At 47.1% G+C, this 15,861-nt stretch overlaps 1 protein-coding gene across 2 annotated transcripts in view; it reads left to right on the forward strand.

Annotated features, from left to right (window-relative positions):
• Nucleotides 1-15,861, forward strand: part of DPYSL3 (dihydropyrimidinase like 3) — a 101,908-nt gene that overhangs the window by 80,110 nt on the left and 5,937 nt on the right. For both annotated transcript variants that reach the window (XM_070414662.1, XM_070414663.1), the window contains exons 5-10: nucleotides 781-842; nucleotides 1,688-1,768; nucleotides 6,258-6,326; nucleotides 10,159-10,279; nucleotides 14,596-14,752; nucleotides 15,439-15,580. In XM_070414662.1, coding sequence (XP_070270763.1) covers nucleotides 781-842; nucleotides 1,688-1,768; nucleotides 6,258-6,326; nucleotides 10,159-10,279; nucleotides 14,596-14,752; nucleotides 15,439-15,580 — 632 coding nt within the window. The remainder of the gene's footprint in view (nucleotides 1-780; nucleotides 843-1,687; nucleotides 1,769-6,257; nucleotides 6,327-10,158; nucleotides 10,280-14,595; nucleotides 14,753-15,438; nucleotides 15,581-15,861) is intronic.

The raw sequence follows: 15,861 nt of genomic DNA on the forward strand, positions 1-15,861 counted from the left end.
TCCTCTCAGATTCAACCCTGCGGTGGTCACGTGCAGGGCAGGCACTCCTTAAGATCTGTTCATGAAGACCAAGTATGTGTCAGGGTTAGTGAGTGCTAAGAGCTCGGCATGTATCTCATTGAATGTTTCCCACACTTATAAAGCAGGGTATTGTTATTTTTCCATTTTACAGATGAGGAAACTGAGGCTCAAGAAGTTAGATATTCCAAGTGCACTGAACTAGTATGTGGTGCAACCTCCAGAGTGTGAATACAACCAGTGTGCTACAGTGATTCTCAATTTTATATATATATTCTAGTGGCCTGATGCATGAAATTCGTGCAAGGGGCTTGGCCTTCACAGCCCCGGCTGCCTAGGCCGGCCCTCACAGCCCTTCCCAGCCTCGGCCGGCCCTCGTAGCCTTGGCTTCATCCGGAAGGTCGTCCAGATGGTCGTTCTGCTGTTCAATCTAATTAGCATATTAGCTCTTTATTACATAGGCTACTGCCTCCAGCAAAAACAAAGCTTATTGACCCTGTGAGCTGGGGAGTGCTGGTTGTAGGCAAGAAAGAGGTGCAGAAGAAGAGGCCGTTCTCTATGACATTACGTAGGAATGGTTGCTTTTCCAGGGTGAGGAGGGAATAGAAAAATGTTCTTGGAGAATGGGAAGCATCACTTTGCCTTGGACCGGAGACTGTAATGTACTCGGGCCCCATGGGCCATAGAAGTGGGAATAAAGGATGGAGAGTGGTTGTGGTAATGCTGTCTTCTTCCTGTTCCCCTCCCCTCCCTCTCTTGCAGGGGTTAACTCCTTCATGGTTTACATGGCCTACAAGGACTTGTACCAGGTGTCCAACACAGAGGTAATGATCCATGGCTGTGTGGCTTGGGGTATCTGGATGGGTTTCCTATTGTTGCTGATGACCTTGACTCCTTCAACACGAGTCAGTGTGGGCGCTGTGGGAGACCGCTGGGCCAGAGTGCTTCTCGCAGTCCACGCTCCCTTTTAAATCAGGTAACGGGCAGGGTGCCGCTGGCAAGGCAGACAGGGAGCTAGAAGTTCCACTGGCAGCAGCTTTCTCAAGAGGACAAGAGGAAGGGCCTGCCTCAGTCTCCATCTACCAAGCAAACGCAAACTCCTTGTGAGCTCGGAACACGCGAGGTGCTCAGCCTTGCAGCATGAGGAGGGCCGTCTGCTGTTTGGGGGAATTGTCCCAGCTTGCCTCTGACTCTGTCCTTAAGAAATTTGCGAGATGTGTTTTAGACAAAGTTTTAATTCCCAACTTCCCTGGTTAGAAGGTGAAGGGAGGTCTGTTTTGAGAGGTTGAGAGATAGGGGTTTCAGCTCTCAAGTTAGCTTCTGGCCGGGCTGTGGTGGTCTTTGGGAGCACGGGTTGAGAAGCATTCTGAAGCTCAATGGGAAATAATTCCCTAAAAATGTGTGCTGAGGGGGAGTAGAGTGGCTGGTAGCATTGTTATGTGTTCACCCTGTCTGCTTAGGCAACACAGCAGGTTCTGTATATAGACAGTTTTCTGGAATTTCTTCGGACTCACGACCCTCTTGGGCTGGGCATGTTTTAGTCTGTATTTCTGCTCTAGGCACTTACTTCCTCTGGTTTATCCCCTCTGGCTCTCGTAATTGGGCCTTGTGTGAGGTTGCTGAAAGCACCGGTGGCCTGTGAAGGTGACAGACTCATTTTCTGTTTCAGCTCTACGAGATCTTCACCTGCCTGGGAGAGCTGGGAGCCATTGCTCAGGTCCACGCTGAGAATGGGGACATCATTGCCCAGGTAACGGCGTGCAGCTCCCTGGAGGGCGCTTTCGGCATGGGCTTCCCTCTGCATCCCCTCCGTTTCCTCTTTGCTTCCCCGTTGCTTGAGCTCTCACTGTGTGGAAGGCACCATCATCAGTGCTCCATTAAAATCCTGCCCTAAAGGACCTCATGTCCAGGAGGAGGAAAAAAGGAAATGTGGACAAGTGAGGGAGCAGGTGTCAGCTGTTGGAAAACAAAGAGAGGTCTGGCTGCTCTGGAGAATCCAGAAAGGCTTCCTGGAAGAGGAGGTTTTCAAATCGGGCCATTTACTGGGAGAGTATTGCTGCTTCTCTTTTGAAAATGAGTTCAAGCTACGTGGCATTCTGTGTCCTAAAGAAAATCCCTAAGGCAGCCCTTCTCAGAAGCCAGAAATCCGATCCAGGACTGCGGGACTCCTGGCCATAGATAATAAAGAATTTAAGTCTTGTGGGGCCTACACGTCCCATTGGTTTCCTAGAAATCATGCTGAAAAACCTGCGGAGTGATGAAAGTGAGGGTCCCAAGGTCCAAATGGATCATTGGTGAGGAAGCAGAAAGCACTTCTCTCCCCAGCTCCAGGGCTGCTTAATGGGCTAGATGCACAGATGTGCCTCAGCCACGGCTTTGTTTATCCCAAGATTGGCCTCTGCTAGATGGAGGCTGCCAGGAAAGCGTGTGAGCTCTCTTAGTCCATGCGATACGGTTAATAGCAAGAAGCCATTATTCATTCTTTCAGAGAGTATTTCCTGAGCGCTCTGTGCCAGGCATCAGGCTGCACAGAGGTGAGCCAAAACAGATGTCCTCCACGGCTCGGAAGTGCTTGGGCTCTGCCTTCATTTCAGAAGTTGTCCAGGACTTGGTGAATGTGATGGGCAGGGGTGTGGGAACAATGCTGCGGCCCAGTCTAGCTTAGACCTGTCGGCTCCCAATAGCCGGTACCACTGGTGAGCACTTCCTACCGTGTGCCAGGCTCCCATAAGTGGTCTCCTAGGCCAGTGATGGCGAACCTTTTGAGCTCGGCGCGTCAGCATTTTGAAACACCCTAACTTAACTCTGGTGCCGTGTCACATAGAGAAATTTTTTGATATTTGCAACCATAGTGAAACAAAGACTTATATTTTTGATATTTATTTTATATATTTAAATGCCATTTAACAAAGAAAAATCAACCAAAAAAAATGATTTCGCGTGGCACCTCTGACACGCGTGTCATAGGTTCGCCATCACTGCCCTAAGTTCTCATTGAATCTTCACCCAACCCTTTAAAGTTGACTGCCATCCTCCCCATTTTGTGGATGAGAACATTGAGGCCCAGAAGGATTACGTCACTGGCCCAGAGATCACCGCAAATAACGGGGAGAACAGAGTCTCAGTCCCTTAGGTGATGGGCCTCAGTGGGCATCTCACCCAGAGATGGTACATCGGGCCCCTTGCCCCACCGGTCCAGCTGTAGGGCTCCAGCTGTTGGAGTGTTGTCTCCCTAGCAGAGGAGGTGAGCTAAGTGTGCACTTTCCTCTTGCTTAAGACCAAGAGGTTAATTAGTCAGGCCCCTGACAGCCTTCTCCTACGTCCTCCACACACCCAGAGCTAATGAAATCATTTTCCAAGGAAGGTCCAAATGCCTCGCTCCCAGGGGAGGTGTCTGGTGGTATTAGAGCCATCACTCCTCCCCCTTCTCCAAGTTTTCAGTGCCGCAGCCAGAGGTCCCAGCCCTCCCTCCAGATACCCTAGAAACCAAACTCCTGGCTTCTTCATTCAGGAGCCTGAGCAGGCAAAGTCGCTCCGACTCAAAGCCCCTTTTCCCGCTTCCTCTGTGGCTCCGTGGCACGGAAGTGTCTCTGCTCCCACCCCCACCCCCGCCCCCTACCTTGGGAAGATCTGTTCTGCGTTAGGAAGAGAATAAGGGCATTCTTCCATTTGGATGAGTTTCTTGTGCGTGTTTATGAAATTCAGCTTGAGCTGAAAGATTTGATCACATTATCTAAATGAAGCAGCTGCTGTCCTCAGAGTCTCTGGCTGCACTTCATGCCAAAGTGACTAAGGAAGAAGAAATCATTCCCTACGGGTCCCAACCAGGGGTATTTTCCAAAGGACAGTCTGAGAGCACAGCATCCTTAGCCACTCATCCAACAAATATTTATTGGGCACCTATTATGGTAAAGCACTGGAGAGGGAAGATGGAAAAGACAGGGTCTCTTTCCTCCTGGAGCAAACCAAACTGCCCTGACCCACACTGTGTGCTTACCCCAGTGATCAGTGCCTCAGAGTGCCCCTGCTCCCCACCCATGCCAGGCGGCACCAGTGGCTTTTCACATGCCATTCTTTTTTTTATTAATTGATTTTTTAAAGAAAGAGAGAAGAAGAAACATTGACGTATTGTTTCACTTATTTATGCATTGATTTGTATGTACTTGTATGTTGATTCTGGTATGTGCTCTGACCGGGGATCAAACCTGCAACCTTGGTGTATTGGGACGACGCTCTAACCACTGAGAAACCCATCCAGGGCCTTTTACATGCCATTCTTTATGTATATATATTTCACAGAGGAAGGGAGAGGGAGAGAGAGATAGAAACATCAATGATGAGACAGAATCATCGATGGGCTACTTCCTGCATACCCCCTACTAGGGATCCAGCCCACCACCCTGGCATGTGCCCTGACCAGGAATGAATTGTGCCTTCTGGTTCCTGGGTTGACGCTCCATTACTGAGCCATACTGGCCAGGCTTACATGCCATTCTTAATCTTCCAGCTGTAGGGGCAACCTGGCTTTTGGCACAGGACTTTCCAGCATGAGCAGCACTTCACAGTCACCTCTGGAGCTTGGAGACCGATTTCTAGGATTCTCCCAGGTCTCTAGACTCACATTCAGGAGGTCAGGAGTAGTGTTCAGACAAGCGTGTTTGAAAGAGTTCCCCTGGTGACCTTCACCTGGGCGTTGTCCCAGAACTTTTATTAAACAAGATAACAGCGAGAGTGTCCTAACAGATAGAAGATGCTTTCATTGGAGACCTTAACCCTTGTGTGAGTTCACAAGGCAATTCAAAGTGGAAACTCACCAGAATCTGAAAGAAGTTTTGTTCAGTCCCAGTTTTGATCAATTAAATAGTAAGAATGAAATGAAGGTACATTTCTGGAACATCAGCCTCTGACCTTTTATCAAATACTGTCGAGCTGGGCACAAGGGCCATTTTACTTATCATGATTGCTTTTAGTAGCATCTTCCTTTCTACTCTTTTAAAAATTATTGTTAAAAACAAACAAACATCAACAACAAGATAGTTCTTTTCCAGGTAGAAGGAATTCCTTCTTCCCAACACCTCACGGTTTCAGTTCACTCTCTCCACATCTCTCACGTCACCAGTGCACGGGCTCATAGGAATTGGCCTTCGTACTTGGAGAGTGAATGCCAGCAAAACTGCAGAGATGGTGGCTTAGGATTTGTGCCAGTGCCAGTTAGCCATGTGTGTGCTCACTCACTGCCCAGCCACCTGCTTCTTCCAGAGAGCTGGCCAGAAGTCTGAGGAATTTAAGCCATTAGCCACCACGGTTAGGCAGTTCTGCCTCATCCAAGACCTAATTAATTAGAGTGTGACCAATAGATGAACTCAGGTAGTATTTTGTCTGGTTAAATTCTAATCCACTCATTTAAGTCATAAAAGTAAAGCATTAAGGAGCCTGATGGGCTTACTAAAACGCAGGTTCCTAGAATTTAACCTCAGGTATTCAGATCTGGTAGACCTGAATAGGGCCAGACTTCCGCATCTCCACGAACAACCCAGATATTTCCGATGTAGGTGGTGGGTTGACTAGACTCTGGGAAATGGGAGGACCACACTGTAAGTCTTATCAAGTCAGGGGCCTCGTTGCCTTAATTCAAGTAAGTACCTAACCTAGAGACTAGCATAAAGCAGATACTCAATACTTTTGTTGAATGAATAGGTTTTAAATGCATGAATAAATTAAAAAACGAGTTAAGGGAGTGTGCTTACAGAGGTTTGCATCTGAAAGAAATGAAGTATAAGTGATTGTGTGAGTTTTGAAGCACAATGTAGAAAAAAATGGTACTTTTTAACAGACTATCTTTCTTTTAATAAAAACAGGCCACTCTCAAATGTTTTTTTCTCCTTTTAATTCAGACTCTATCCTATTTTGCAATTCCTCCTAGAGAGTTGATGAATTTATTCAACATACATGTTTTATTCTTTCCCCCCTTGAACACGTCTTCAGCATAACTTCTCCAAATCTCAATTGAGCCCATCTAAAAACTGCCCTCTATGTCTTAGGAAATAGAGTTAGGAGTTAGTTTATAGCATCTTATGAGCTTTAAAGTTTTAGTGTAAGTCTTGATGCATTACAAGAAATTGCAGTAGTACCATTTTTTGGTTGGTCTGAATGATTTCAGGCTTTGAAATAAATCTTGACTAAGTGATGTCATAAGTTTTAAAAAATAAAAACTGTCCTCTATTTTTTCCTCATTCTAGGAGCAAGCCCGGATGTTGGAAATGGGGATAACTGGTCCAGAAGGCCATGTGCTGAGCAGACCAGAGGAGGTAAGTTGCAGGGGGTTGGGGGAGGAAGGAGGGAGGAAGAGAGAGAAGCAAGAGCAGGAGGGTCTTTCTTCTTTTGCCAGCATCTTCCCAGAGACGCCCGTGATCACAGTGCCAATCCCAGCAGCCTCCTGGATGGCCTGTCAGTCATTTCACATTGGCAGTGCTAGTGATCAGCCTGCCTCCCCTAGGCACAGGCACCCACAGTGTCTGAGCAAACATGGTGAGAGGCAGCGAGGCTCTATCAGCACCAGACAGAAGATTGGAACATTTCTTCCAAAGACCACTTTGACTGAGCCAACTCAAGGGCCCCTGAGAAAATGAGAAAGGAATGCTTGCTTCTGACCCCTAATCTCTCTAAAGATAACACCAGTTGGAGGTATTCCGCAGTTATTCAGTAGGAGTGGAAAATTTCTAAATCCTTTCTTAATCAATGTGAATTCCAGAGACATTTCTATTTATTCCTGTGTCCCACATTACAGTTTTGAGTCCTGCAAAATATTGGCCTTGTGGATAGGAGGCAGAGTAGGTTTTAACAGGCATTACGTCAGTCGATTTGTGTAAGGGGTGGATTGTGTCTAGGTGTGGAAGTTTCCCGCATGTAAAATGAATGCTGATTAGCGACTGTGCTTAGCAACTGAAGAGCGGATGAAAGGTAAGTGGGGACTGATTCCATGCCTCTGGGATGTCAGCAAACTCAGCTGCCGGCATAGGGCACAGCTGGAAATTGGCTGCCCACATGGCTGAGAGCATATTGGCTTTGGGGGACTACCCTGGGTCTGGCACCTGGAGCAAATTCAAGGTCCTCCATGTCAGCGAAGTGAACCATGTTCCCGATCTGTCATTCAAGCCCCACACTTTAAATAGGTAGAAGAAGGAGTCAGAACCAGAAATGATTGCATGCCCGTTGCCCATCTCCTCCAAAATCTTAAAAAATTAAATCCTAACATACATAGAGAAGAGTGTTCCTGTCATAGAAGTGCAAGGAATGTTTGCAAACTGAATACACTTATGTAAGTAGCACCCCTTTGGAGAACAGAACATCAGCAGCACCCCATAACTCTTTTGTCTAATGATACTTTTGTTACCAGTTGAAATAATTTATAATTTTGTCTGTTGGGAGTGTAAATTGGTCCCTCAAAACAGAACTATCAACAATTCCTCTTCTGGGTATTTATCTGAAGAAAATGAAAACACTAATTCAAAAAGATATCTGCACCCCCATGTTTATTGGAGTATTATTTACAATAGCCAAGATATGGAAAGAACCTCAGTGCTCATCGATGGATGAATGGATGAATAAAAAGTGATACACACACACACACACACACAGGAATATTCAGCCATAAAAAAAGAATGAAATTCTGCCATTTGTAATAACATGGATGGGCCTTGAGGGAATCATGCTACATGAAATTAGTTAGATAAAAAAGGATAAATACCATAGGATCTCACTTAGTGTGTAATCTAAGAAAGAAAACAACAATCACTCCCCCACACCCACCCCCCCAAAAAAACAACAACAAGTTCATAGATACAAAGAACAGATTGGCAGTTGCTAGAGGCAAGGGGTAGGGAAAGTGAATGAAGATGGTTAAAAGATACAGCCTTCCAGATACAAAATACATAAATCATGGGGATGTAATGTACAGCATAGTGTGTAGTTAATAATACTGTATTGCCTATTTGAAAATTGCTAAGAAAGTAGATCTTGACAGTTCTCATCACAAAAAAATGTTGTAACTGTGTGTGGCGGATGTTAACAAGACTTACGGTAATCATTGCACAATAGGTACAAATATGGAATTATCATGTGGTACACCTGCAACTAATATAGTATTCTATGTCAGTTAAACCTCAACTTAAAAAATCGTGATGAGGTTACAGTCACAGCATCCCTGTGAAAGACTGTGTCCTCAATGCCAGGCCCTCTGGGGAACAGTTGCTCTTGCCCAGGACTGTGCTGACTGCATTGTCACACTTGTCCTTGCTGCTGCTCTGGGTGGTCGGGGTGATTGTGCACAAGGAAGCTGAAGAGCAGAGCCGTCAAGGCCCATCGTGTCTGAAGGATTGGACGTTTGCACAGTGCAGGGAGGCCAGAGTGATCGGCGCTGTTTGTGCCACTTTTCTTCAATGCTGGTCACTGTTGAGATGTGCTGGCGAGATAGATCCTTCAGCAGCAGCCAGGGGATTTCTAAGCAAAGTCTATTTTTGTCCCTTGGTTTGTTTGTCCAACCTCCCCACACCCCATTCCTTGTTCCCGTCTCCTTTTTAGTAGAAAGCCTCTCAGAGGCAGATCTCGACAACCCTGGAAGTCCTTTTGGGTGAAGCTGGCAAGTGAGGTAACCTTCCAAAGATAGTCATGTTGTCAAGGTGCTGAAAAACCTGCAGTGCTGGGAGGGAGTGAGATCAAAGGGGCCCGGGCAGAGGTCACAGGGAGGCTGGAGAGGTCAGCAGAGGTGTGAAGAGGGAGGACTGGGCATGGGAGGAGCCAGCCCCTCTTAGGGTCAGAGCATACCCAGGTACCAGCTGAGTGAGCTGCTCACAGAGCTGAGCCCCAGTCTCAGAGATGCTGCTCTGGGAGCTTCAGGAAAGTGGCCGAGTTTCCCTGGGGTTGGTGGCCTGCAGGGTCTCATCCACGTGGAACCAAGTGCAGCTTGGGGGACGCCAGCTGGACCAGCTGAGTTCTTACGAGTCTGTCTGCTGAGCCACGCTCACCACAGGCAGAAACTGGTTTGCAGCGGGCATCTGCAAGCTATTTTTGGTCTTTTTGAAAGGGTTGGGCTGCATAGGCTAACCAGAATGCCATAGCCATCCAAAATATTGTCGATTGAATGGAAAAACGCCAGTGTCTCTGCTTTGGGCTGAATTGGACTAACTTGGGTGGTAACTTTGGGTATAACACAGGCTCTCGCACACCAGTCAGAAGCTGCCATCAGCATGAACACCAACAGCCACCCTTCCAGGAACACTGGCCTCGTCCCAGGAGTGGGCTAGTCGCCTTGCATGGGTGAACTCTTAGTGCTTGAAACAGCCCTATGTGTCAGGTCCTAGTATCCCCACTTTATGGACAAGGAAACTGAGGCTTTAGGAGGTTGTTTGAGGCACCTGAGGTCACCCCACTTCTAAGTGACAAAACCAGAACTCAGATCCAGGCCGTTTGAGGAAGGCTGTGCCCTCAGACCCTGCTTTGTTAGCAAAATAAGGCGAACACACTCTTTCTTACTTAATAAATGCAACTGGGCTGGTTAGCATCTTTGCAAACATGCATTCCACATTGGGGTGGGATGGAGGAGATTGATAACAAAAGAAGCCTTTGTGTGGAGAAGCCTGGGAATTATTAGTACAGGGCGTGCCTGCTGGAATTAACCCTTCACTGACCACCGGCTGATGCAGGCGAGGATTGGAAGACACATGGCGCCTCATCGCCTGGACTGGTTATTTCATACCATTGGTGTTGGGATTGTGTTTTGCTGGAGAATCTGCCCTGGGAAGATTGGGGAGCAAAGGCTTCCATCACATGTAGCCTTCGTGATCATCACAGGCAGGGGAGAGAATAGGCTAAGGAAAAACTAGCTGCATTGAGGCAGTGTTTGCTCTGTGCCAGCCCCCGCGCTGTCCTCTCCTGATCTCCACGCCACAGGTGAGGGGCGGAGGCCCTGGGAAGCTCAGTGAAGTACACAGCCAGGAGGAGCTCTATGAGATTTAGGCCCAGTGCGTTCAGCGCTAGGCTTTTCGCCTCTGCCGTGTTCTCAGTGTGTGAAGGTGGGAGTGGTGGCTTTGGGAGGCTCCCATTCCTGTTGACTTCAGGGGTCTTTTCTTTTTTTTTTTTCAGCTGGAAGCTGAGGCTGTGTTCCGTGCCATCACTATCGCCAGCCAAACCAACTGCCCTCTCTATGTCACGAAGGTCATGAGCAAGAGTGCGGCCGACCTCATCTCCCAAGCCAGGAAAAAAGGTGACTCCTGTTCCCAAAGGTCTCGGGGCTCTGACACTCCACGTCTCCTTTCCTCCCTGGGTATCCTGTGCAAATGGTGCCTGTTTTGCTCGTGGCCTCGCTCTCTGGGAAGCCCCTCATCCATGGCAGCGCATTTATCTTTTCTACGTTCCCGTGGATAACAGGATCCCAGGATTAATCCCACCGGGCAGAGGAGTAAACTGAGGCTGAGGAAGGGTTAGTGGTTTTCCCCAGATGACACAGCTTGAATCAGTTCTTTGGAGACTTGCTTCATTTTCCTCCCTTTTATCTTTTACTAGAGGCTCAATGTGTGAAATTCGTGCAAAGAGTAGGCCTTCCTTCCCCTAGCTGCCGGCACAAGCTTCCCTCAGGCACCTGGGACCCGGGCTTCCCTCACAGCTCTGGCTTCGTCTGGAAGGTCTTCCAGAAGGACATCTGGTCTAATTAGTATATTATGCTTTTATTATTATAGATTGCCAGTTCACATTGCCTGAGCTTTATAAATGGACATATTAATCAAGATTATATTGGGTGTGGAAGTCAAAGACCCGACTCAAACTGACTTACAGAAACAAAAGTAAATTATTGGTTGAAGGTGTTTTAGCCATGGCCACAGCAAGGGGGTTAAACAATGGGATTAGGGTTCTGTCACTCTCCTATCTTGGGTCTGCTGGCCTTTTGGTGGCCTTATTTTCAGTATGAATAGTGATAAGAATAAACGCCTGTTGCCTTCCAACAGCTCAAGCCCAAGTCCTCAGGACTGTGATGGCCTCATCCCTGATCCAGTATCTGCTCTGGATGGTGTAATTGATTGGCAGGGCTGAGGGCAGGATCCTACCCCTGAGCCCCACAGGGCAACACAAGTTATTGTCGAAAAGGGATTGAATGGGTGGCATGACCTTCGTGACCCAGGGCTCCGTCCCCACTGCCGTTGGCCACTTTCCTCCTTGGACATCATTCGCTGTTAACTTGGACATCGTTCGCTCACCTTGTGCTAAGCAAAAGTTTACTCTCATTTCAAAGCTTTCTTTTCTGCTTTCCATTCTTGTCCTTAATGGGAGACTGATGGGTTCACTTGGGAACAGTGGTTGAGGAACTGGAGGTGTGGGGCCCTGTGTTTGGCTGGGAGCAAGGATTTACTAGGCCCAGATGTATGATTGTGACCACGGTGTGTCGTGGCTGTTCTGGAAGTGCAGAGACCCACAGCAAGTGATTCATCTACGAAGCTCAGAACCGGTCTGTAAAAGTCCAGATGTGAGTGACCAGGGTGGCTGAAAATAGTCCAGCTGACTGACGGCTGTGTTCGGCTGCGTGGCCTCTGGCAAAGGGAAGGGAATCGTCCTAATTGTCTATGGTCTTTCTAGCTGGCAGATTCCGGGCGCCTCCTGCCTTGGGCTGCTCCCAGTAAGCCTGCTGTTTCCTCTCAGCTTTTCGGTGTCTCCACATGACATGGTGTGGTTGCTACACTGGGGATGAGTCATCGGTCGAGAACCAGGAAAGCAGACCATGTTCCTTATCCATTCTTGGAGAAAGGCAGAAAAAGAAAAAGAAAGAAAAGAGCATTGGGGACACCCCCCACACCTCTTCCCATGACCCACTACCATAGCCATCCTCGTACCGGTACCTTCTGCCGATGGCTATGTCCTGCCTGGCACCCCTTCTCAGGATGATCTGGGGGGCCCAGGACAGAGTGTGTCAGTGATATACTGGGTCTTAATTTAAACCGCATGTGGAAAAATTCCTCACCCTTGGCCTTTTGGGTCATGATTCACCGGCAAGGACAAGGACAGTGTGTCTCTAGGGTGGAAGGGTTACATCATTTCACTGACCAAAAACTGGGTGCTGAGATTGAAGCCAGTAAGCCTCGCATGAACTGTCATTCCCTGGGAGAGAGTCAAGGGTGTTCAGACAGGAAGACAGAGGGTAGCAGGGTTCCCGCCTCCCTGCTGAGCAGGTTACTCTATAAGCCGCCGTGTGTTTCATCACCAAATGCTCTTTAGCAGCTCAGCATTGCTGCTCAGAATTAATATTAGGGATCTACAGTTTATGAAGGCCAACTGTATATCTTGCACTGAGGTAAATACAGGCATATCTCGGAGATGTTGCGGATTTGGTTCCCAACCACCTCAATAAAGTAAATACCGCAATAAAGCAGATTAAACATGAATTTTCGGTTTCCCAGTGTATATATAAAAGTTATGTTTATGCTACACTGTAGCCTATTAAGTGTGCTATAGCATTATGTCTAAAAAGCAATGCACATGCCCTAATTTAAAATACTTTATTGCTAAAAATTGCTAACCATTCTCTGACACTTCAAGTCATAATCGTTTTTGCTAGTGGAAGCTCTTGCCTTCAATTTGTAAAAAAACACAGTATTTGCAGAGTGCAACAAAATGAGGTGTGCTTGCACTTTAAATTTATTATGATGCAAAATTCTCAGAGAACCCTGAGAAATAGGCATTATTACGCCCAGTTTCAGAAAAGGGAATTGAAGCTCGCCTTGTCCAGCTCTCTCCCAGCTTGGAGAGCTACCATTCAAGCCCAGGTATAGTGCCAGTCTTTGCTGTCCTACTCTTCCATCTATAAATAGCCCAAAGGGAGGGTTCTTCCACTTTTAAAGTTGTCATTTCTCTTAATGGTGCTTGAGTGCTTGCCTTGGCTTTCATGTCTTCATTTCTTTGTGGCCCTGTATGCTTTCGTTTGGTAAATATTTTTGGAGAGCCCTTGAAATTCTCATTAGTCATGTGCGGATCCTTTTTTACTGTCATCCCAAAGAGCTGGGGTGTCATATATAGGGGTTGGCAAAAGTAGGTTTACAGTTTCTCCTATGGAAAAAGACATGCAGGTTACGATGACCACAGTAGCTTTATTAACTTAAAAGCATGTCACTCATGACTGTAAACCTACTTTTGCCCACTCCTGTATGAACCGTTGCCATTGCTTCCTCCTTTTGCCCACAGCAGACATCACTAATCGATCCTGAGTCTTTTCTAGTGAAGCCAGAAGCATTAGAATGATTCCTTATGCAGAATTTCAGTCAAACAAAATCAATTGATAACAGTTGGAGCAAGGCAAACACCTATTTCTAATCCTGGCCATCGAGCCTTGCTAAACTTCAACCCTGTGGGGTACTTGAATGTAGAAGATGAAGAATCGAAGCTGAAGAAGCCCAGGGCAATGCCGGCCATCTCTAGCCCAGGATCCTGGCTCAGAGAATCTTGGTATCAACACACCTTATGTATTTGCCTTCTGCATTTGCCTTCTGTATCACTATTCCTTCTTTAAGAAGTCGGACAGAAGCTTAGATCAGTGTATTTACCAATATCCATCTTCTCCGTGATTTGTATTTAATTCCCTAATTCCAGACATAGGGACCAAGAAGCGAGCTTTGTCTTTGATGTGCCCAGGTTATTGGGTGTCCTTGAGCAAATCATTCCTTGCCTTGGGTTAGGGAGTAATAGATACGATGGAAAAGATCATGAGAGCCTCTAAGCCATGGAGTGGGTTTTACTTTGTGGAACCAATGCATGTCCTTGGAGCAGCAGGATCTAGCAGTTCCCAGTGACGTGGGCACATCTGGGGCTTTGGTGCCCTACAGTGGGAAGGAGGAGGAGGTATAAAGAAATTAGATTCATTGGGCATATCCTTTGTGGCAGACATTTTGTACTTGCCAAATCCTTTTTATTTTCACAAGACTAGGAAGTAGACATTATTTTGTTTAATCAATTCCAGGATGGACCTATTCTACATTTTAATATTTCTTTTTTTAATATATATTTTTATTGATTTCAGAGAGGAAGGGAGAGAGAGATAGAAATATCAATGATGAGAGAGAATCATTGATTGGCTGCCTCCTGCATGTCCCACACGGGGGATCGAGCCCCCAACCTGGGCATGTGCCCTGATTGGGAGTCAGACCGTGACCTCCTGGTTCATAGATTGATGCTCAACCACTGAACCATGCCGACTGGGCTACATTTTAATATTTCTGAAATGAGGGTGAATGTTATAATCAATGTCTATATATTTTTCTTTTGCTTTCCATTTTAATTTGCCTCAAAATTTGACAATTAATACTGTATCTTGCAAGCAGTGGCTTCTTGTAATCTGAGGAATGCTCCCCCCCCCCCCCCCCCCAACTTAGCAGCTAGAAAAGCAGAGGCTTAGAAAAGGTGGGAATGTGGACTTGAATGCAGGCCTGTCTGATTCCAGAGCCACAGCCTTGAGTAGGCAAGGAGGCTATGATTATCTAAGACATGCCCAGGGTAGCAGTACCTTATGCAAACTCTTCGCCCGTTTTCTACCCCTTATAGGAAACGTGGTGTTTGGAGAGCCCATCACTGCCAGCCTTGGCACAGATGGAACCCATTACTGGAGCAAGAACTGGGCCAAGGCAGCTGCATTTGTGACATCCCCACCTCTGAGTCCTGACCCGACCACTCCTGACTACATCAACTCCTTGCTGGCCAGGTTGGTGCAGAATGACAAGCAGCTGGCATTGTGTAGAAACATCCTTGGGCTGGTGGGATGAGGACGAGGGCAGCCCATCCATCAGCTGGACTTGGGTCTGCAGTGAGGAACGACATTGAGAATTCCCCTGCAATCTGGAGGGCAGACAACAGGCTCTTCCCCATTGTGTTTTTAAAAATACTACAGTAATTACATTTATAATGGTAACAGCAGTTAATATGTGTTGTGTGCCAGGCACTAGGGTGAGACCACACACATGATCTCATTGTCCCTTAGAACTTGATGAGTGAGGGACTTTCATAACCATTTTACAGATGAAGCAGCTGAGGGTCAGAGGGACTAAATTATTTGCCGAAATTTGAACAGCTGGTCATGATGACCACCTAAATTATAGGGGCCTTGCTGGCTGCTTCTCTCTGCAGATCAGTCCCATCACTCATTTGGGTCCCCTCTGTTTTGTTACACAAGGGATGGTCGAATCCCACCCCCTCATTTTCCAGATGGGGTAACCAAGTCCCAGAGCGGGGAAGACATTCACGCAAGTTCACATAGTTGGCAAGAGGTAGAGGGAGGATTCCAAACTCGGGTCATGGCACTCCAAACGCTGACACTAGACACTAGAGTCTGGGCCCCTGAGGTGCCTCTGGCCACCTGTCCGTTCACATGGAGCTTTTCTCCTTTGCCAGTGGGGACCTGCAGCTCTCAGGCAGTGCCCACTGCACCTTCAGCACCGCCCAGAAAGCGATCGGGAAGGACAACTTCACGGCCATTCCTGAAGGCACCAATGGGGTGGAGGAGCGGATGTCTGTCATCTGGGACAAGGCCGTGGTAAGGATCAGGTCATGGGAGGGTAGCCAGGCTGTGCATCGGTGTCTTCTGGCAAAAGGACCTGGTTTTATTTTCCTTGTTAATGTTATCTACGCTGCCAGAAGAATAGCCATGCAAATGAAAGTGCTCTTAAAGATTTCAGTAAAATTAGTGATCAGTATTTTAAATTGGTCATGTCCCTCTGTTCTACTTTAAAAACTCTAAGACACTCATTTCAGAGCCCAATAGGATGTGTATGATCTAATGCCTCATTTATCTATACAGTGTAATCCGCCAAGTTT

This window comes from Myotis yumanensis, unplaced genomic scaffold (genome assembly GCF_028538775.1).
Source record: "Myotis yumanensis isolate MYYU_CA2020_CCGP unplaced genomic scaffold, mMyoYum1.0.hap1 SCAF_5, whole genome shotgun sequence".
Lineage (NCBI taxonomy): Eukaryota > Metazoa > Chordata > Mammalia > Chiroptera > Vespertilionidae > Myotis > Myotis yumanensis.